Below are 22003 nucleotides of genomic sequence, written 5' to 3' on the forward strand. Positions count from 1 at the left end.
GCGGGTTGTTAGCAGGCATAAGAGTATCATAATCCTATGCCGGGCATCACTAAATGGCGGCCCGCGGTGCTACTCTTTCTGGACCGCCGCGCCATTTAATCGTCGCTTTTGTCCCCAGCCTCCTCCGCTATCATTAGCAGAGTAGAGAGGAGCGGACGGCGGGAGAATTCCACACTGGGGGTGGGACCAGCACTGCGTGGAGAACGGTAGCTGCCTATCACGTTAATCGGGAGGTGATTGGCTGCTAGGAGGCGGTCCTAGCAGCCAATCACCAGTTCGCTAATATGAAAAGTCAACCCGGCAGCTCCCGTGCCCCGCCCAGTGCTGCTGTGCCTTCAGTTTAGGATTGTCCCGTGGCTCCCGCCTCCTGCTCTCCGCTCTGTGAAAGGTAGGAGAGTGAAGGGAGCAAATATATGGAACTGTGAAGGATGGGAAGCGGGGGAATGGGGTAAGTGCTGTGTGGAGGGGTCGTGTAAAGGGGCAATACTGTGTGGGGGGATATGTAAAGGGGCAATACTGTGTGTGGGGTGATATGTAAAAGGGGCAATACTGTGTGTGGGGTGATATGTAAAAGGGGCAATATGTAAAAGGGACAATACTGTGCGGGGGGCGATATGTAAAGGGACAATACTGTGTGTGGGGTGATACGTAAAGGGGCAATACTGTTTGTGGGGTGATATGTAAAGGGGCAATACTGTGTGTGGGGTGATACGTAAAGGGACAATACTGTGCTTGGGGTAGTGTAAAGGGCGAAATACTGTGTGTGGGGTGATATGTAAAGGGCAATACTGTGTTTGGGGTGATATGTAAAGGGCAGTATTGTGTGGGTAATAATTAATTGAATTTGCATTGTTTTAACTACATTCTTGTTTTGAAATGTCATTCTTTCTTAAAAACAGGGGGGGAAAAAAAAAAAAAAAAAATCGCAGTTTGCCATCTTCACCCTGGGCACCAAATGGCCTTGTCCCAGCGCTGTTGTCCAGTGTCTGATACCACTGTTATATGGAATTTGGTTCCTTTTTACAGCCCAGTCTGTTGGAGCATGGTGGGATTATTATCCAATGCTTGAAACTACTGCTATCTGATAAGAAGTGAACCTATGTGCTGATGGGATATTAACCACTTAAGGACCGAGCCTCTTTCTGAGATTTGTTGTTTACAAGTTAAAAACAGTTTTTTTTTTGCTAGAAAATTACTTAGAACCCCCAAACATTATACTTTTTTTTTCTAACACCCTAGAGAATAAAATGGCGGTCGTGGCAATACTTTGTCACAGCGTATTTGCGCAGCGGTCTTACAAGCGCACTCTTTTTGGAAAAAATACACGTTTTTTGATTAAAAAAAAAAATAAGACACCAGTAAAGTTATCCCAATTTTTTTTTATATTTTGAAAGATAATGTTACGCCGAGTAAATTGATACCCAACATGTTACGCTTCAAAATTGCACCCACATTTAAAAAAATTCTACAGGCTGCATGTTTTAAGTTACAGAGGAGGTCTAGGGCTAGAAGTATTGCTATCGCTGTACCGATCGCGGCGATACCTCACATGTGTGGTTTGAACAAGGTTTCCATATGCGGGCGCTAGTTACATATGCGTTCACTTCTGCACGCAAGCTTGTCAGGATGGGGCGCGTTTGAAATTTTTTTGTTTTTTTCTTATTTTACCTTTTTTTTTTTTTTGTTTACATTTTTACACGGTTTTAAAAAAAAAATAAATAAAAAAATTGTGTCACTTTTATTCCTATTACAAGGAATGTAAACATCCCTTGTAATAGAAAAAAAAGCATGACAGAATCTCTTAAATATGAGATCTGGGGTCAAAAAGACCTCAGATCTCATATTTACATTAGGGATGCTTTCACACTGGGGCGGTAGGGGGCGTCGGTGGTAAAACAGCGCTATTTATAACGCTGCTTTACCGCGGTATTCGGCTTTAACCCCCCGCTGGCGGACGAAAAAGGGTTAAAACCGTTCGTATAGCGCGGCTATAGCCGCGGTGTAGACGCGCTGTCCCATTGATTTCAATGGGCAGGAGCGGTGAAGGAGCGGTGAATACACCGCTCCAAAGATGCGGCTGGCAGGAGTTTCTCTTCTCCTGTCAGCGCACCGCTTCAGTGTGAAAGCCCTCAGGCTTTCACACTTAACAAACAGCAGCGGCTGTTTTGGGTCGGTTTGCAGGCGCTATTTTTAGCGCAATAACGCCTGCAAACCGCCCCAGTGTGAAAGGGGTCTAAATGAAATAAAATTTTGTCATTTAAAAATATGAAAAAAAAAAAAATGGTCCTTTAAGAGCTATGCGCAGAAGTGACGTTTTGATATCGATTCCGCCCTGCAGTGATATGAAGACGGGTGGGGGCCATCTTCCCCCCACTCGTCTCCATACCCAGGCAGGAGACAGACGCGATCGCCTCCACTGCTGCCGACTGTTCCGGTAAGCGGCGGAGGGCACCGGATCGCAGCGGGAGGGGGGCCCCCCTCTCCCGCCACCGATAAAAGTGATCTCGCGGCCGCAGAGACCACTTTTATCTTGTAGCGGACCGCCCGCTGAGGAAGAGGATACCAGGGTTATAGCAGCTAGCTGCTGCCATAACAACGATATCCTCCTTCAAAGTACTGACGTATAATGACAGTGGGCGGTCCGGAAGTGGTTAAAGTCTTTGTGTTTTGAAGAGCACTGAAGTTCCCTTATATTCCGTTCACCCAATTCCCTTGAAGAGCACAGAATTTTTCACATATTTGGTTCACTCAGTTCCTTTTTGTAGAAGGGTTTGTCATGTTTTCATGCACACCTTTTATGAACCAAATAATATTTTTTTCATTTTATGAGTCATTTCATCCAATATTTTTATACACTTGTTTTTGTAGGAGTGGACTTTATGCCCTTAAATATTTGTCATGTGTATTTTTGCACCGTGAATATTCTTATAGATTAGCGCACCTGTTTCTTTTAATCATTATTATGGTTGCTCTGTGTCCCGTGATGTATGATAAAGAAGATAGGATTTTTTCATTGTACTTACCTGTAAAATCCTTTTCTTTGAGTACATCACGGGACACAGAGGTCCCTCCCATCTTTTTTGGGATATTCATTGCTTTGCTACAAAACTGAGGTCATTCCTGTGTAGGAGGGGTTATATAGGGGAAGATATCCTGTTTGACTATCTGCCAGTGTCCATTCACCTATTGTTGGCATATAACCCATATAGTCATTATTATGGTTGCCCTCTGTCCCGTGATGTACACAAAGAAAAGGATTTTACAGGTAAGTATGAAAAAAATCCTATTTTTTTTTAATCACTTTTAATTGTTATCACAAGGAATATAAATATCCCCTGTGATAGCAATAGGCAGTGACAGGTGCTCTATTAGACCCCAGATGTCTTCTCTTTCCCTTAAAAGCATTTGATCACACCAAGATCGGTGTGATCAAATGCTTTCCCTATTTAACAATGATTCGATTTACATCCGGGGAAACCGGAAGTGATGAATGCTCAATACTTCCGGTTTCCTATACCATAGAGGCAATCAGAGCCTTTTTGGTCTGATTACCTCTAAGGGCCAGCCAGCGAAAGCGGCTGCTGGACGCTCGGGTCTACTGGTGGGATCAGAGAGCCCGAGAAAGCTGCTAGGATTGCTTTTACAAGAATGCCGACCATTGGCTCTAAAAACAATACCGCCGGGATGATGCCTGCAGTGGGCATCATCCTGCTATTACCAAAGTGCAGTCACGCTGAAAGTTATTAACACACACGAACCCTAAAACATGCCAACAGAATCACCAAGCACGTGAACTTCTTACCCAGAGAAAGTCCCGATAGGCATAATAGTACAGCCAGTCATGGACAACCACGTTCCAGGTTCGGTAGTAGTTGGCAAATGAGGTTGAATTCCACCAGTCCTAAAGGAGAGAGGGAGATATTTACACACATATTGTTATAATAGTAACCTTTCCACTTCCAGGCCAAGCCATTTTTATCCTCAGGAGGCTAGACCATATTTAAAAGTGAAATGTTAAAAGTTAGTAAAATGGTAACCCCCCATAGCACAGAGCTTGTCTAATTAAAAGATGGTACTGCTGATTTTGTACACGACACATGATAGAAATATTAAACTGTATTTTCAATAAAAATTTACTAAAATAGTTACTAATGCACACAAATAAAACACAACCTTCAAAATTCTTACTAAATCTAAAGGATCAAACTGTAGCAATGTCAATAAATATTTGTAAACTGTGAAGTATATTTCCACTTTTGCGGTCAAATTTGGGAAAACCCCACTATATGTTTGTTTGTTACGTGTTGCCAGTCACACCTTTCTAGGCATTTGTTTGGAGCAGGCTTCAGGCAGACTGCAAACTACTCAACAATATGAAAAGAGAGTTTCCCCTCACTGACAAAAATCTAGAAGCTGGCCTTATCCATTCTCTTTGTTAGGACTGGCAGTGTTCAATGTTTACAACTGATAATTAAATCTGCCAGCACAGAGAGGGTATTTATAGTAAAAATATAATCAACCCTTCAGCATGGCAGAAGAAAATGTCAGCTTGGCGTTTTCAGAAAAAACGCAAGCAAAATGCAAGCAGCATTTTTTTTTTAAATTATGGTATGTAAATGATATGGTATTACAACTATAAAGTAAAGTATTTGTTAAAACAATTTGGCTGCAAAATTGGAAATACACATTAAATTGTCCCTTTTTGTAAAAATGGAACGGAAAACTGCAAATACCGATTTAAAAAAAGTGTATGGATAACTTAAATGTTTTTTTTTTCTACATACACTTTAGGCTAAAAACCTTGAAGCTGGCTTCACATTTATGTGCTGTAGTAATTCACAAACTGCAGTGTGGCAAGTTGCAACCTTGCTTTGTTTCAGCACACAATGATGCACAGATGGAAACCATCTGTGTGCTGTGCTGAAAAAAAAAAGTGCAAAATCTGGTGCAGCCCTGCATAGCAACCAATCAGCTTTCAGGATTTTTTGTCAAAGCTTTATTGAACAAACTGAAGTTCGAAGCTGATTGGCTATTATGGAGAGCTTCAACAGGTTTTGTCATCTCCAGTTTTAGTTACTCAACCCCACTGACACTTTATCAATCAAAAGACAGTGACTGTGAAAAGCCCCCCTTTCCCCTCCAACTAATACTCACCTTTCCACTCACCCAGCCCCCCACTGCTCCTTCATTGCAACCAACCACTACTGAAATGGGGTCTAGATGAAGTATTCATGTCACCCTTAATGACTTGCCCCTAAACAAAAGCACTGTGGCAGCCATCCAATGAGTAGAAATGGACCCTGTACGTTTTTGCCTGTATTGCAGTATGTTGGCAGCCTATTCATAATGAACAGGCTTCTGTGACACAATATAACATGAAGCAGGTACAGTAATAAATCTGTAAATGTGTAAATCTAGCCTAACATTTTTTTTGTGTGTATGCATGGATGATGGGGGGGGGGGGTTGGGCACCTTGTGAGAGTTTACAGGCAAATGCAGGTGCTCTTAAATAAGACATCAGGGTCTAACAGACCCCTTAGCCCCGGTTCACACAGGGGCGACTTGTCAGTCGCCTGACAAGTCGCGTCCCGTTCTGTACTACGAAACTGTTCTAATAGGAGCGACGCAAGTCGCTTCGACTTAGAAAAAGGTTCCTGTAGTATTTTTGGGGCGACTTCAGGCGACTTGCACTGACTTCTATACAGAAGTCGTTTTGCTAGTCGCCGCTGAAGTCGTGTGCAGGTCGCCTTGGTGAGTCGACCTGCAAGTTGTGCCACCCCTGTGTGAACCGGCACTTACAGTGAGGGAAAAAAAAGTATTTGTTCCCCTGCTGATTTTGTACATTTGCCCACGGACAAAGAAATGATCAGTCTAGAATTTTAATGGTAGGTTTATTTTAACAGTGAGACAAAAACAAAAATATCAAGAAAAACACATTTCAAAAAAAGTTATAAATTGATTTGCCTTTTAATGAGTGAAATAAGTACGGTATTTGATCCCTATCAATCAACAATTTTCTGGCTCCCAGGTGTCTCCTATAGGAGGTATCGAGGTGAGATTAAGAGCACTCTTAAAGGGAGTACTCCCAATCTCAGCTTGTTACCTGTATAAAAGACACCTGTCCACAGAAGCAATCAGATTCCAATCTCTCCACCATGGCCAAGACCAAATAGCTGTCCATGAATGTCAGGGACAAGATTGTAGACCTACACAAGACTGGAATGGGCTACAAGACCATCGCCAAGCAGCTTGGTGAGAGGGTAACAACAGTTGGTGCAATTATTCGCAAATGGAAGAAACACAATATAACTGTCAATCTCCCTCAGTCTGGGGATCCATACAAGTTCTCCCCTCGTGGAGTTTCAATGATCATGAGAACGGTGAGGAATCAGCCCAGAACTACACAGGAGAATCTTGTCAATGATCTCAAGGCAGCTGGGACCATAGTCGTAAAAAAAAAACAATTGGTAACACACTAAGCCGCGAAGGGCTAAAATCCTGCAGTGCCCACAAGGTCCACCTTATTAAAAAAAAAAGCACATGTACAGACCCGTCTGAAGTTTTCTAATGAACACCTGAATGATTCAGAGGAGAACTGGGTAAAAAGTGTTGTGGTCAGATGAGACCAAAATCAAGCTCTTTGGCATCAACTCAACTCGCCGTCTTTAGAGGAGGAGGAATGCTGCCCATGACCCAAAGAACACCATCCCCACCAAACACGGAGGTGGAAACATTATGCTTTGGGGGTGTTTTTCTGCTAAGGGGACAGGACAATTTTACTGCATCAACAGGGACCATGGACAGGGCCCTGTACCGTCAAATCTTGGGTGAGAACCTCCTTCCCTCACCCAAGGTATTGAAAATAGGTCGTGGATGAGTATTCCAGCATGACAATGACCCAAAACACACGGCCAAGGCAACAAATGAGTGGCTCAAGAAGAAACACATTAAGGTCTTGGAGTGGCCCAGCCAGTCTTCAGACCTTAATCCCATAGAAAATGTGTGGAGGGAGCTAAAGGTTCGAGTTACCAAACGTCAGCCTCGAAACCTTAATAACTTGGAGAGGATCTGCCCAAAGGAGTAGGACAAAATCCCTCCTGAGATGTGTGCAAACCTGATGGCCAACTACAAGAAACGTCTGACCTCTATGATTGTCAACAAGGGTTTTGCCACCAAATACCAAGTCATGTTTTGTGAAAAGGTCAGATACATATTTCACTCATTAAAATGCAAATCAATTTATAACTTTTTTGAAATGCGTTTTTCTGGGTTTTTTTGTTGTTCTTCTGTCTCTCACTGTTAAAATAAACCTACCAATGAAAATGATAGACTGGTCAGTTCTTTGTCAGTGGGCAAACCTAAAAAAATCAGCAGAGGATCAAATACTTTTTTACCCCCTTGCTGTGTTTCCCCTTTGTGCTGAACAAAAACTGAGAAGTCCTGGATCTCATTGCTGGGATGCAAACAAAGCTGCAGTGGCCTGCTATATGTGATCAGCAGCTCATTAGTCCTGGGTGCCAAATGGCTATAAGCAAATACATTTCCAGCCTGTGAAAACGCAGATGATGTAAACGTTACCAAGCTGGAGGTTCTCTTCCAACACAACCCCCTATATGTTTGCAGCGGTAAAAGGTTAAACCTGGTTTACCCCTTTAGTTCTGTGTCCCTTAGAGAAGAAAAAAGAAAAAAAAAAAAAACCCAAAACACACAACACTTATTTAGAATCATAATTGGGACATTATTACATTGCCCAAATTGACCTCCATTAGGTTGTTTAGGCCCCTTGCACATGATACTCCTGTTTGAGCATGTACGTTTTCAGACTTTCTTTTTTTTTTTTTTTTTTTTTCGCGCTTATCCGATTGTGCAAATTTGCTCGTTTTATGGACTGACAATGTCACTGGACAAATCTGTGCACAAACATGTGGGAATCTGCGCATGAAGTGTAAATTACTGACTAAAAAGGCAGACTTTTCTTTTTTTTTTTTTTTTTTTTTACTGAAGAATACACAGCGCTTGTTTACAATTAATGGGCTGTATTTTAGCTCAGTAAAAAAAAATAAGCTGTACTGAGCATTTTCAAGCTGCAGTGTGCAAGAGGCCTTATGTTCCTCATAAAGCCCAACTAAGCCCCGCTACATTTTTGAAACCTTATTTTATTTTTTTGAAGCAGCATTGAGTGTAATATTCATCCATCCAAAGCGGTCCCCCACAGTACCTCTTCTTTTCCAAAAGGATTTCCTCACTCTTCTAGGTTGAATGTCGTCAAGAGTCACTCGACCCAAAAGACTGAGGAAAGGCACTGAGTGAAGGCCATTATGGGATGCCATCAGTCTCTCCATCATCTAGGACCATGCACCATCAGAGGACTGTTTCGTGAATTTAGAAAAAGGTCAAAACAAAAAAAAATGAACCAAAACATACTGTTGGGGGGGGGGGCTTCAAAGTGGGGGATGGTGGTCCCCTACAGGTAAGGTAGAGAATCAGTACCTTGTAGAACATCCGGTCAGCGAAGCGAAGCATCTCAGCAAATGCATTGAGCCAACAATGCAGGAAAGCGAAGAAGGCCAGGAAAAGAATCAATACACCTAAAAACAGATGGGGCAAACTAAGAATCAATAACACACAAAACATACATACTGTTTAAATGTAACCACTACTACCAAAAATATTGTTTTCTGATAACTATGTGAATATTTAAAAACCTAGTATTCTGTATATAAAATTAATTTTTTCCAAATGCCATTATTTCAATTAAGGACAAAAATAGGATTTTTTAAAACAGCTTACCTGTAAAATCCTTTTCTTTCGAAGGACATCACGGGACACAGAGCCACAGTAATTACTGATGGGTTATATAGGTATCACTGGTGATTGGACACTGGCACACCCTATCAGGAAGTTCAACCCCCTATATAATCCCTCCCCCTTGCAGGGATACCTCAGTTTTGTAGCCAAGCAATATAGTGTATTAGAAGAGGGGCGGGACCTCTGTGTCCCATGATGTCCTTCGAAAGAAAAGGATTTTACAGGTAAGCTGTTTTAAAAAATCCTATTTTCTTTCTCGAACATCACGGGACACAGAGCCACAGTAATTACTGATGGGATGTCCCAGAGCAATGCTACCTGAGGGGGGGAACCACGACCAAGTAGGGTGCAATCAGACCTGAGGACCCTGTACCGCTGCCTGCAGCACACTACGCCCAAAGGCGATATCCTCATGCCTTCTCACATCCACCTGATAGAATCTGGTGAATGTATGAACTGAAGACCAGGTTGCGGCCTTGCAGATTTGAGCCATAGAGGCCTGGTGATGCACTGCCCAAGAAGCACCAATAGCCCTTGTGGAATGTGCCCTGATCTGAAACGGAGGAATCTTCTGTTTCAAACCATAAGCTTGAATGATCAACTGTCGAATCCATTTAGAAATGGTAGCTTTTGACGCTGCCTGTCCTCTATTGGGACCCTCTGGCAGCACAAACAAAACATCCGTCTTGCGGATCTGAGCAGTTGCCCCCAGATAGGCCTTAACTGCTCTTACTACATCCAACGAATGTAGAGATCTCTCTTCCGGGGAACAGGGATCTGGAAAAAAGGAAGGTAGAACAATGTCTTGGTTTAAATGAAAATCAGAAACCACCTTCGGTAAAAAACTAGGATGAGGGCGTAGTACCACTCTATCCTTGTGTATAATCAAATAAGGCTCCTTACAGGAAAGAGCTGCTAATTCTGATACTCTTCTAGCAGAAGAGATGGCCACCAGAAAAATTAATTTCCTTGTCAACAAGACCAAAGGAATCTGACTTATTGGTTCAAAAGGCCGTTTCTGTAACACAGCCAGGACCAAATTCAAGTCCCAGGGGTTTAGGGGCGCTTTAACCGGAGGATTAAGACGCATCACCCCCTGCATAAAGTTTCGGACCAAAGAATGTGAAGCAAGTGGCCGCTGAAATAATACTGATAAAGCAGAGACCTGGCCCTTGATGGTACTCAAGGCCAGCTTCATCTCTAATCCCATCTGTAGAAAATCAAGGATTCTACCTATGACATATTTCCTGGGATGCCAACCTCTGGATTCACACCAGGTTATATAAGCCTTCCAGACTCTATGATAAATCATCCTGGAAGCTGGCTTCCTTGCATTAATCAAGGTAGATATGACAGGACCTGAGAGCCCACGACTCTTCAGAACGTGGGTCTCAATAGCCAAACCGTCAAATTTAGCGTTTGTAAGGCAGGATGGAACACTGGACCTTGAGATAACAGGTCTGGGCGTACCGGTAGTGTCCACGGGGAACCTACTGTCATCCTTACTATTTCTGCATACCAAGTCCTTCTGGGCCAAACGGGGGCCACCAGAAGTACCGACTTCCTTTCCTGCCTGATCCTGCGAAGGAGTCGTGGTAGTAGCAGAATAGGCGGGAATGCGTAAATCAGTGAGAACCGATGCCACGGAATCACCAACGCATCCGTCCCGCATGCAAGAGGATCTTTTGTCCTTGCCACAAATCTGTCTGTCTATCTTTTTGTTGAATCGGGATGCAAAGAGATCTACATCTGGAACCCCCCATCTTTGGCATATGGCCCAAAAGACGTCGGGATGCAGAGACCATTCCCCTGGAAGTAACTGCTGGCGACTTAGATAGTCCGCCTGCCAATTCTCTATTCCCGGGATGAAAACTGCCGATATGCATGGCACATGCATCTCTGCCCAGACTAAGATCTGGTTCACCTCTTTTTGAGCAGCTCGGCTCCGGGTGCCTCCCTGATGATTGACATAAGCCACTGCTGTGGCATTGTCGGACTGGATCCTGACCGGACAACCCTGTAGCCTGATAGTCCAGGCCTTTAGAGCTAGATGTATCGCCCGGATCTCCAGAATGTTGATGGGTAAGGTCCTCTCTGTCTTGGACCATACCCCTTGGACCGCAGCCTGTTCCAGAACTGCTCCCCAACCTGACAGACTGGCATCTGTTGTTACCACCGTCCAGGTAACTGGTAGAAAGGATTTCCCCTTCTGCAGGTTTTCGGGTATGAGCCACCAATTGAGGCTCTGACGCACCGCATGCGACAGGTGCATCGGAAAGTCTAATGCCTGAACCTTCTTGTTCCAGGTCGACAGAATACTGTGTTGCAGCATTCTTGAGTGAAACTGAGCATAGGGAACTGCTTCGAATGAAGACACCATCTTCCCTAGTAGCCTCATACAAAGGCGGACTGAGGGACCCTTCTTGGTCCTTACTGTCAGAATCAGCTCTCTCAAAGCAGTGATCTTTGCCTGGGGTAGAAATATTTTCTCCTGGCTTGTATCTATAATCAGACCTAAATACTCCAGTCTTCTTACTGGTTTTAGGAAAGACTTTTCTAAGTTGAGGATCCAACCCAGGTGTTCTAGATACCTGACCGTGGTCCTCAAGTTTCCATTCAAAGAGGCTACCGACCGGTCTATCAAGAGCAGGTCGTCTAGGTATGCTATGACAGCTATACCCTGAGCCCTTAATCTGGCCAGAGGAGGAGCCAAGATCTTTGTGAACACTCGAGGTGCAGTGGCTATCCCGAAAGGCAGAGCCACAAACTGGAAATAGCGCCCTCCTACCTCGAAGCGCAGAAACTTCTGGTGAGCAGGAAAAATGGGCACATGCAGATATGCATCTCTGATGTCTATTGATGCCAGAAATTCTCCTCCCTGCAGGGTGGGAACTACTGTTCGAATTGATTCCATGCGGAAGGATTGAATCCTTAGGAATCGGTTCAGATCCCTTAAGTCCAAAATGGGCCTGACATCCCCATTTGGCTTTTGGACCGTAAAAAGGTTGGAATAGAAGCCCAATCCCTGGTCCTTTGCGGGAACTATCATAATAACCTCCTGCGACAAAAGTCGCTCTAACGCTAGAAGGAGCGACTGCTTCTTCTCTGGGTCTCTGGGAACATTTGATCTGAGGAACCGAGGAGAAGGGAATTCCTGAAACTCCAGCTTGTACCCTAAGGTTACCGTGGAGATTACCCATCTGTCCTGGAAGTCCTCGTGCCAGAGCTGAGAACTGTCGCAGTCTTCCCCCCACTCGAGTGAGCGGGGGCGCCCCCTCATGCAGAGGTCTTAGTGTTTTGCCTAGTAGGCTTCTTTCCCCAGGACTTCTTTTGTCCCTGGGGTTGATTCTTGTCTCTGGACCCCGATGGAGGCGGCCGTCGAGACTGCCTGGAGGCAGAAGCCCCCGGCGCTGGGGAAAGAGTCAGTTTGAAAGAGGGACGCTTACTCTTCTTCTTGACAGGTAAGAGAGTGCTTTTCCCACAAGAGATTCTCTTGATATGGTTATCAAAGTCCTCTCCAAACAACCTTGCACCACGAAATGGAAACCCAGCCAGTAGCTTCTTACATGGTGCTTCGGCTGACCAATTTTTCAACCATAGGATTCTACGTATATGCACCAACCCCAGTGAAAGACGGGAGGTTTGCACGATAGAATCTCTAATGGGGTCAACCACAAAGCATAAGGCCGCTGGAAGGTTAGCAAACCCCTGGGCCTGCTGTTCAGGTAATACTTTGATGACCTGCTTAACATGGTCTCTTAAGTATTGACAGACTCCAATCGCTGCTACTGCAGGTTGGGCCACTGATCCTGCTAGGGAGAAAACATCCTTCAATAGGGATTCCATCCTTTTATCTACAGGATCCCTGAGCATCTGAGCATTGTCTACAGGACAAGTCAGGCTATTATTTACGGAGGAAATGGCGGCATCAATAGCCGGTATTCCCCACATTTTAATAAACTTTTCTTCCATCGGATAAAGTGTTGAAAACTTTCTCGGCGGAAAAAAACGTTTGTCTGGGTGATCCCACTCAGAATAAATGAGCTTTTCAAGTAAAGTATGAACAGGAAAAGCATGTGCTGCTTGGAAAGGTTTCAGTGACCCCAAAGCAGAAGAGGATTCTTTAGCAGTTTCAGGTATGGGCAACTTAAATGTGGAGCGGACCAATCCAGTGAGGATCTGCACTAAGACTTTCTCCTCTTGGGAAGTCGCAGAGGGTCCCTCTCCACCTGATTCCCCCGAAGAGGAATCATCCGTCCCATCCTGAACCTCTGAAAGGGATTCATCTCCTTTATCCCAGAGCTCCTCTGTCTGAGGGTCTTGGGGAACAGAGGAAAGCCTAGTGCATTTTCTTCCACTGAGTGAAGACGTAATCACGGCCATTAATCTTTCCTCTCGACCATTAATGGTTGAGGAAAAAACCTCTTGTGTAATATATACAGGGGCTGAAGTGCCAGAGGCAGGTGTAGCCCCTGACCCCGATGGCTCTCCCCGGCTAGCCGTCCCTGGCCCATCTTTAGGGGGGGAGGATGCAGCCGACAGGGGGCCCTCAGAACCTGAACGAAAATCCCCTAGTGTCTCTGGTTCCTGGGGTGCTTGAACCTCCTCTACCCATAGTGCAAAGCAACAAGGTGTGAGGTATACAAATGAACACTGCCCGCTGAGCGATGTAGTCTGGCTAAAAGCCTTGCTACCCAATGCTCAGTCTGGTGTTACTTCAGTAAATGCTGCCTAGGAGAATGCCTGTGTCCCACCTTACATGCGACCGTCAGCTCTGTGTCTCTCAGAAGGCTGAGTGCACCTGTACAGAGTGCCTTTAATAGCCTGCAGCTGGCCTGAGTGGGAGTCTAAGCACTCTGTGCTGACGTCCCGCCCCCTCCTCTACCACCCTCCCCCCCTCGAGTTTTGAAAAAAACGAGCGCTTCCCGCACTGCCGACTCTCCTGTCATGCTTCTGGAGAAAGGCTGGGGATGGGGGGGGGGAGGCTGGTAACAAGATCTGCCTGAATGGCTATCTTCAGAGATGGTGGCCATTAGGCCGCAGAGCCCGGGTGGTATAACCACTTTCTAGACCCCTGTGGCCCCTCTCTAGCCTGGGGGGGAACATTCAAACATGAGAAATCCCCCCTTCCACCTTACCTGTTTGCAGCCTGCTTGAGACGCTGGGACATAATCAGCGATGAAAACACCTGAGACAGACAGTCAGCATGTGCAGGTTTGTGCTCTTGGCAGCCCCGGTGGTCACAATAGGCATAGCATGCATTTACCTTAAAGGAGAAAAGCCACTAGAACTCAAAAATTCTGTGGAATCTCCTCTTACCTTATCCGGCTGCAGGGTGCTGTTTACACAGACCCAATCTTCACCTCTCACAGTGGGCTCCGTTTGAAAAAACCGTCAGAGACTGGGGCCCCCTACGAATAGGGGGATCCAACAGTTCTGGGACCGTAAAGCACCTCGCCAGAAATTAGGAAGTTTAAAGCCATTTTCTGATCTGCGGGGTCCAGCTCTCTAAAAAGAGAAGCGTTACGGGTAAAACCTCGTTTCTTCGGACACGAGGCCCGGGTACCATTCAATTCGGCCATGAAAAGACACTTTGAATGGATCCGGTTCGCCTGGCTTGCCCCAGTATAGGATCTTAGGATATTCCCTTTGGAGCTCAGCACAGGACATCTTTACACGTCCATCACCTAAAACACTGGCGTAAAAACTGAGGTATCCCTGCAAGGGGGAGGGATTATATAGGGGGTTGAACTTCCTGATAGGGTGTGCCAGTGTCCAATCACCAGTGATACCTATATAACCCATCAGTAATTACTGTGGCTCTGTGTCCCGTGATGTTCGAGAAAGAAATTATGACAATACCAGGGGTGCTTACAACAATTACTTTGCCCATAGTTTGCTATAGTTGATTGTTGTCTTTTAGAGTATATCTAAACCCAACAAAAAGTAGCATATTGCAGTTTGCCAGTCCTTTACGTGCGGTGGCTGCATTTTTTCAGTGTATGTACATTTTCCACAAATGCAAAAAAAAATCCCATTTATCCAGTTACAAATCTTGATTTCTGCTAACATTGCACTAAACTGAAATCTCAAACAAAGTTTATCATCTTTCCCAGCTCATCTTATGTGAACTACAGATCACCTTCTCACTCTGTAATTGAAATGAGAGTGGGAGATGTTCTTTAGACCTTGGCCTAGGATGACAGCGCTGTTCTAAAGAAGAAAATAAAAAGAAAGAAAAAAAGCTTGAAAGAAAACGATTGCAGCCACCACAGCCAAGCACCAGTAAGCTGAAAATGTATTACATTTTTTTTTAAGGTTGACATGCTTTATAATTAGCACAGTATAGCAGAAAGCAATGACAATATGCAGTTTACTGAAGAGAGATCACAGACAGGAAAACTAGTTGCTATGGGTTACTGCACTTTACATATAGTTACTTGCTTTATTTAAAATTAGCAAAAATAAAATGAGCAAATTAGGCAAACAAAACAACCACAAAAGTGACAGGTGGCTGAAACATACCTGGAAGGATAGAGTTGAAAATACAGAGGACAAGAACCTTCAGGCTAAAAGGCTCCTGGCTCATGTTGTGGAAAAGTGGAATGCAGAGTCGGACAAAGACGTAGTAAGCATAGAAGAGGCAACCAAGCACCTAAACAACATGGATAAAGGAAAAGATTTTAACGACAAAACAATTTTAACTAGGATAGCCATGTGATATATAGGCCCAGAGCACATTTACCAAAAAATACATTAAATGCCTACATATTTACCAGCTAGCTGTAAATATTCAATAGTACCCAAAAATCATACCTATTCTACAATAAAAAGGTAGCAATTGGAGACAACATAGAATTGTAAAACTGAGAGCCCTATTAGTTATGCAGACATGCATGCATACACTGTGGTATGCTTCTATTACAAGCATATTCATGTACATAAAAACATGGCAGCCAGTTAAAAAAAAAATGCTATATTATTACATATAAAGCAAAAAAAAAAAAAAAATCGCTAGAGTTCTTTTTTAAGTTTTGAATAGAGCTGGGCAGGGTTAAAACGTCAGTCTGATTCTTATTACTGTCTTTGTCCCAAATAGGAATATTTCTCACTACTCTATAAAGGTCAATGAGGTCATCTGTAACTTTAAATAGAGAGCCCAAGGAGGATGCCATAATCTGCATATAAAAAAAAAAAAAAAAAAAAAAAAAACTTTAGCGGTCTGATCATTTTTCACTAAAGAAAAGGTAACCTCTGCTTACGAACGAATTCCTCATATGCTTAGTTGATTTGCCTGGGTTTACACTTTTTTTCTAATTAACCATCTTAAAAAATAAAATAAAGCTACGGTACATCAAGAATGTCTATTACTTTATTAAGTTCACTGAGACAGTGGCTATTTACATTAATTCTGGAATGTCATAGCCAGATTCAAAGTTTAATAAACACAGAGAACAAATTGGATCAAAGCCTCTTAATATACCTAAAGAAACCACTAAATTATTCTCATTATAAAAAAAGGAATTTCGAGCCAATATTAAAATCCTATTCTAATACACTAGCAGGTATCAGTGAAGCTTTTGTTCTGCTAATGGTTACACTGCTTGCTGCACTACCATAGGTTACTTGATCTAGAACATTACTCATATACTGTACTACAGCTTTAGAAAGGATGAACCATAATACCCGATTTCACCATCAGCTGGCTCCGAAAAAAATACCTTTGAGGCACATGAAAGCTAGGGGTTGGGTGACGGCTTTTCATGTTGCTACACAGAAGGCAAAGGAGATCAGAGTCTCTTTGCCTGTGTACAGCGGAATTGAATCCAGCCACTAGTAAAAGGTCTACTGCAAAAACGCAAGACAAAGCTTGATCTATAAGTAGGTTTTAATAATGAAAAAACTTGCAGTTACCATTAAAAAGTCATCCTTTAAAAAAAATCCAAATTTTTAAATGGTTTGCACTGCAGTGTCCTCTTCCTAGAATAGCACCTACCCACTACCTGCAGGTCAGTGAATTCCCATGACTGATCATGGTGCCACTGCTGGAATAGCTGATGACTGCTTGGTTTTATCTTCAAAACTCCTCATATCAATGGAGTGACTGCCCAAATACCCCCAGCATCAAGACCTCATTCCAGCATACTAGCCAGAGAAAAAGATACACGCTCAGTACAGGTGACAAACAAGTTATAGGCAATTCACACAATGTTGTGCAGCTTTCCCAGGCAAAGAAAACTGAGCCCACAAGTCATTTTATTTATTACTACCATTTAACGGGAAGATTTTTTTGAGTTCAGTTCTGCTTTAATACAGAAAGACATTTTTCATAAAACAGGCCAGCAGCATAGTATATCAAATATAAAAAGTCTTCTTTATTTCAATCCATAAAGCAGGGGAACAATAAAAAAATGTTGAGGTGTTTTAGCCCTACTGGTCCTTAGTCATAACTTATGACTAAGGCCCAGTAGGGCTGAAACTCATCAGTTTTTGTATTGCCCCCCTGCTTTACAGATTGAAAAAAAAAAAAAAAAAAAAGAAGGAATTTTTATATTTGATATATCATGCTGTCGACCTGTTTTATAAAGGAATGTTGGATAGCGGTTGCGACTGTGGTCAGGCACAGGTATTGGCTATACATGTGATTATAGACTGACAGGGTAGTTGCACCACACACTTTAATACATTATAGAAAGAGCCATTTACCTGAAGAAATTTGGTTGCAACATAGCCCCATCTTATGGATGGATTCCTAAAAGGTAAGAAGCAAAAACCAAGCTCAATAAATGTATATGAAGAATGCTATATACTTACTACATAGTAGAAAAAATGATGTAGTTGAAAAAACTACAAACACTAAACAAAACTGTGAACATCTCAGTACAAAATGGTTTGTTATTTATAGGCAAAAGGTTATCACATAAGGGTCACAGTGTTACTTTTAGACACAGGTCACATAGTACAGCTAAACAAAATTGAGAAATTTACCTTGGATAACTGTCTCTGTAGATCAGAGTTGGAGCAAACAGGAAATACAGGTATTGCGTAACTTGTGGGACTGGAGCAACAGCTAAATTGGAAGGAGACAAAAAAAATATTGACACAGCTCCTATACTGGTAAACAGAGAAGAGCTGTTCTCCATACAAAGCATATAACACAGGCGTGTCAAATGCAATGACGCTAAAGGCTAAATATGATGATACCCAACATTTTAGTGAGCGGATTATGGCATACAGTGCAATGTTCTACCGTAACACTAACCCCTCCACGAAAAGCTTAGGAGACTGAAAAACTGCTACTGGGCTTTGGGAACTAGTACAATTATAAAGTAATATTTAAAATAAAAATGTCAATATTAACTATCTGGTTTTGTCTAACAAATGTTTGCAAATTAAACAATTGTATCTCTGACTTTACTCATTAAACTTTGAAATGAGTATAGGAAGCATCTCTAATAAAAAGTAATCAATCCGATTATTTGTTTAATTTCTCAGAGAGCAAAAGATAAATCCTGATTGGTCACATTTTGATCCCTTTTCATTATTTCTTTTATTTTTATTTTAATTATCCAATTCTTTTCTCCAGGTTTATATTTTTTGTCAAGCTGAAACAAAAGCAGGATAAGAAGGTCTCTAACTTTAGACACTAAAATGATCCAGGTTTATCTTTTTACCAGGCTGTAGGAAAAGCAGGATAAGGTGGTCTCTAACTGTAGACACTGGATGACCTTATTACTCACATGCCTTCTCCTTGGCAAAAGAGAAGATCCGAGGGATATTTTCTCTTATGAATGAGTGCGATTTCATTATCAGCCGAATCTGAAAAGACATTAGAAGTAAATTAACTTCCTAACACTTCTTTTGCGTTTTGGCAGCTTCTATTGACCACTTTCTGAAATGTTTATTGTCTGGCTGTCATAACAATGTTCTGGTTTCAAGATATTTCAAGCCAATGACCTGAAACAAGTATGCAGATCAGGCCTCTACTGGCTGCTGTTTACTATGAGTCAGTACTAAAAACCCAGCAGCTAGCTGCACGACAGGCAGACAACTAGCATTCCTAGGAAGAGGTCAGCAATTACAGCGCCCCTTTTACTCTCAATAGGAAATATGAAAATGTAGTCTTAAAGTACAGTGCACATTTAAAAATTCTTAGAGGTTTACAACATGCTCTCCTGCATCTCCATTTACCCACTGAGAGTGAGGGAATGATGCCCTGGGTAAGTTGCGAGTCAATCTAGTTGAAACTCTCTACCTGACCCCAAGTTGCAACCCCAGGGCCAATCAGCAAACACCAATGCTGCCACATACCTGGTCATTTCTGGGCTCCTAATAGAGAGTTAAATAGTGAACACATATTGCTGGATAGTGTGCATTAAAGTGATATCGATTGATCTATCTATTTTTTTTTAAATAACAAACATGCTTAATGACACACAGTGTGGCTTGGCCCCGCCCTCTTCTCCTTCGTCACTGTATTTCATTGACAGAAGCAGGAGCCAATGGCTCCAGTGAGGAAGGAGAGAGAGAGTGCAGCTGCTCTCGGGCACAACGCTGGGCTGAGATCAGGCTCAGGTAAATATTTAGGGGGACACATAGCTGAACCTAAAAGGTTTTTTTGCATTAAATGCAGAGAATGCATTAAAGGAGTTGTAAACCCTCATGGTTTTTCACCTTAATGCATTATATGCATTAAGGTGAAAAACCTTCTGTGCTGCAGCTAGCCCCCAGAACCCCCCACCTGAACCCGATTGTTCCAGCAATGGGGACAAGCACAGCAGCTCCAGCCACTGTCTCAGTTCCTCATTGGGTGCCCCCATGGTAAGCAACTCTATGTGGGGCACCCAATGAAGAGGAGGAGCCAGGAGTGCCACCAGGGGACCCCAGAAAAGGAGGATCAGGGCCAGTTTGTGCAAAACCCTTGCACAGAGCAGGCAAGTATGACATGTTTGTGATTTTAAAAAAAAAACCTTTACAAATCACAAAAAAAGTGACTCCACTTGCGCGTTTCGTAATTAATGTCTTCTGAGGCGGCGCCGCCTCAGAAGACGTCAATTACAAAATGCGCAAGGTGGAGTCACGCACCCACGTCACTTCACTTCTGGAACGCAGTTGGAGCGCATGCTGCTTACCGTCCCCTGGCTACTACTGTGCTCATCATAGACTGTAGATTCTTCAGAGGTTTTTTACCCATTGTATGGGACGCTTGTTTTTATTCGTTTTTTTTTAATAAATTAAACCATTTATACTACACTATGGGAGGCCAGATCTCTTCCTTATGAGGATTTACCATTGGGATTGTACCAGAGGATTTCTTGGAACTGCATTTGTGAAACGCTGGATTCAACAAAGGGAACCTTGGGCATCCTGATCTGGGGAACCGGCTGGAGGAGCCATCAAGGGACGGAACGCCTGGTTATTCCTACATGCTAACTATCCCTGCAGGGGTAATTGGAGCTGCTGAGTGGGGACCCACAAGGGGGAGCACAAGAGTCACCTGATTACCTGATCACCTTGTCACTCAGAAATTTCCTGCATTTGTTGCAGCAACACTGCATTTTTTTGATCATTTTTTTTGGTTGCACCTTTTTTGTTTTATTTGATTGGACTATTTTTTGACGTGCATACTTGATGAACAGTCACATAATTTTTTTAGTTTGCATAATATTTTTGATCACAAGTTCTTTGGTTGGACTATTTCGTTGGGTTTCGAAACATATACACTTTCACCTGTGGGATTTGGTATTGTGTTTGTAATCAATTATTATTTTTTATTTATTCACTCGTGAAGGTAGATGTGCTTTTTTACACCTATGTGTTTTTATTAATTACACATTTTATGTCACACTATAGTAGGCTTATGTTAAACCCCCACCTGAGGGTTTACTCAGTGCAGTTTAGCACCCCTTGGGTGCTGCATTATACACCTGTTTTGTTACACATTAAGGGATTGAGTTACCATTGTTTGGCCTAGGTAGCGCCACTTACCCCATTTGCATTTACCACTTTTATTATAGCCCCTTATGGGAGTCTATTAGGGGAGGCTGCAACCATAGTTATATCCTAAGCGCAGAGCTCTTATTATTTTCTCTCTGACCCTTGATGTTAACTGCATTACTGTGTCTTTTGTCAGCCGGCTTGGTATGTGAGTGTTGGTATGACCGAGACCTCGGCTGTTTTAATTGTCAAGTTTTTATTGTGCAAAATGTATATTGTGTGTGCTAATTAAATTAGATTTATCTTGAATTTTTTTTGGAAGGAGAAACTGCAGTTTGCCCCTAGATGAACAACAAAGTGGGTCCTTTCCCCACATTTGTTTGTGCACACAAGCAGGAGGGCAAGAACAGAAGAAAAGGAAATCTAAAAAAGAAAATCAGAGTGCAAGGGACCCAAGAATCAAATGAGCAATGCATTGGGGGAGATTTACTAAAAATATTGCACACAGAATCTGGTGATAACCAATCACCTTGTTCAATTAAGCTTTGACAATAAAACCTATGGCTGATTGGTTACTATGCACAGCTGCACCAGATTATGTGAAAAAGTTTTAGTAAATCTCCCACATTAAGTTGTAGTAAAACAAAATCACCTGTTCCAAAATGACAACGAACCGGGATGCTGGGGGTAAGTTGTGCTGCAGAACTATGTATGCTGGACAGAAACCAAGACCCATCTGGAATGTCATATATAGGGTTCCATAAAGCAAAGTGCGGAGTTTGCGATGAGAAGAGGTCTTGTATCCCTGGGCCCACATCGACAAAAGTACATATGGAATGATCAACGTGCCCAAGAACATGCATAACCACGTAGAGAAAACAATTGGGAATTTGCCAAAGGCGTATTCCAAGAGATCAAACTCCAGGACAAGTCTAAAAGACAAAAAAAAAAAAAAAAAGGATTAGAGCAGATTCCACACACAGCTTCACCTAGCTGGTCTAAACAGGTGTTAAAGGGTTTCTAAAAGGCAGAAGGTTTGTTACACTTAAAGTACTACTAAAAAAGATAAAAATGTTTTTTTACCTTAATGCAAGAAGGTAAAAAAAAAACTTTTTTCAGCTCTCTAGCCTCCCCCTTCCCTATGTGAAGTGGAAGAGATGCAGCGCTGTGCAAAACGGCATCTTTTTTCCTCCTTCTCTTTCGCTTCACACAGGGACTCGAACGGCAGCAGGAGAAATCAAATGCAGTCATGAGGAAA

The 22003-nt window shown here is 42.8% G+C and overlaps 1 protein-coding gene across 2 annotated transcripts in view; it reads right to left on the reverse strand.

The window, feature by feature from the left end:
- The window catches only part of SOAT1 (sterol O-acyltransferase 1), a 124603-nt gene that overhangs the window by 30169 nt on the left and 72431 nt on the right, over nucleotides 1-22003 (reverse strand). For both annotated transcript variants that reach the window (XM_073593071.1, XM_073593070.1), the window contains exons 7-13: nucleotides 21398-21677; nucleotides 18549-18627; nucleotides 17797-17878; nucleotides 17515-17560; nucleotides 15334-15463; nucleotides 8491-8588; nucleotides 3803-3901 (exon numbers count right to left, since the gene is read on the reverse strand). In XM_073593071.1, coding sequence (XP_073449172.1) covers nucleotides 3803-3901; nucleotides 8491-8588; nucleotides 15334-15463; nucleotides 17515-17560; nucleotides 17797-17878; nucleotides 18549-18627; nucleotides 21398-21677 — 814 coding nt within the window. The remainder of the gene's footprint in view (nucleotides 1-3802; nucleotides 3902-8490; nucleotides 8589-15333; nucleotides 15464-17514; nucleotides 17561-17796; nucleotides 17879-18548; nucleotides 18628-21397; nucleotides 21678-22003) is intronic.

This window comes from Aquarana catesbeiana, linkage group LG07, assembly GCF_042186555.1.
Source record: "Aquarana catesbeiana isolate 2022-GZ linkage group LG07, ASM4218655v1, whole genome shotgun sequence".
Lineage (NCBI taxonomy): Eukaryota > Metazoa > Chordata > Amphibia > Anura > Ranidae > Aquarana > Aquarana catesbeiana.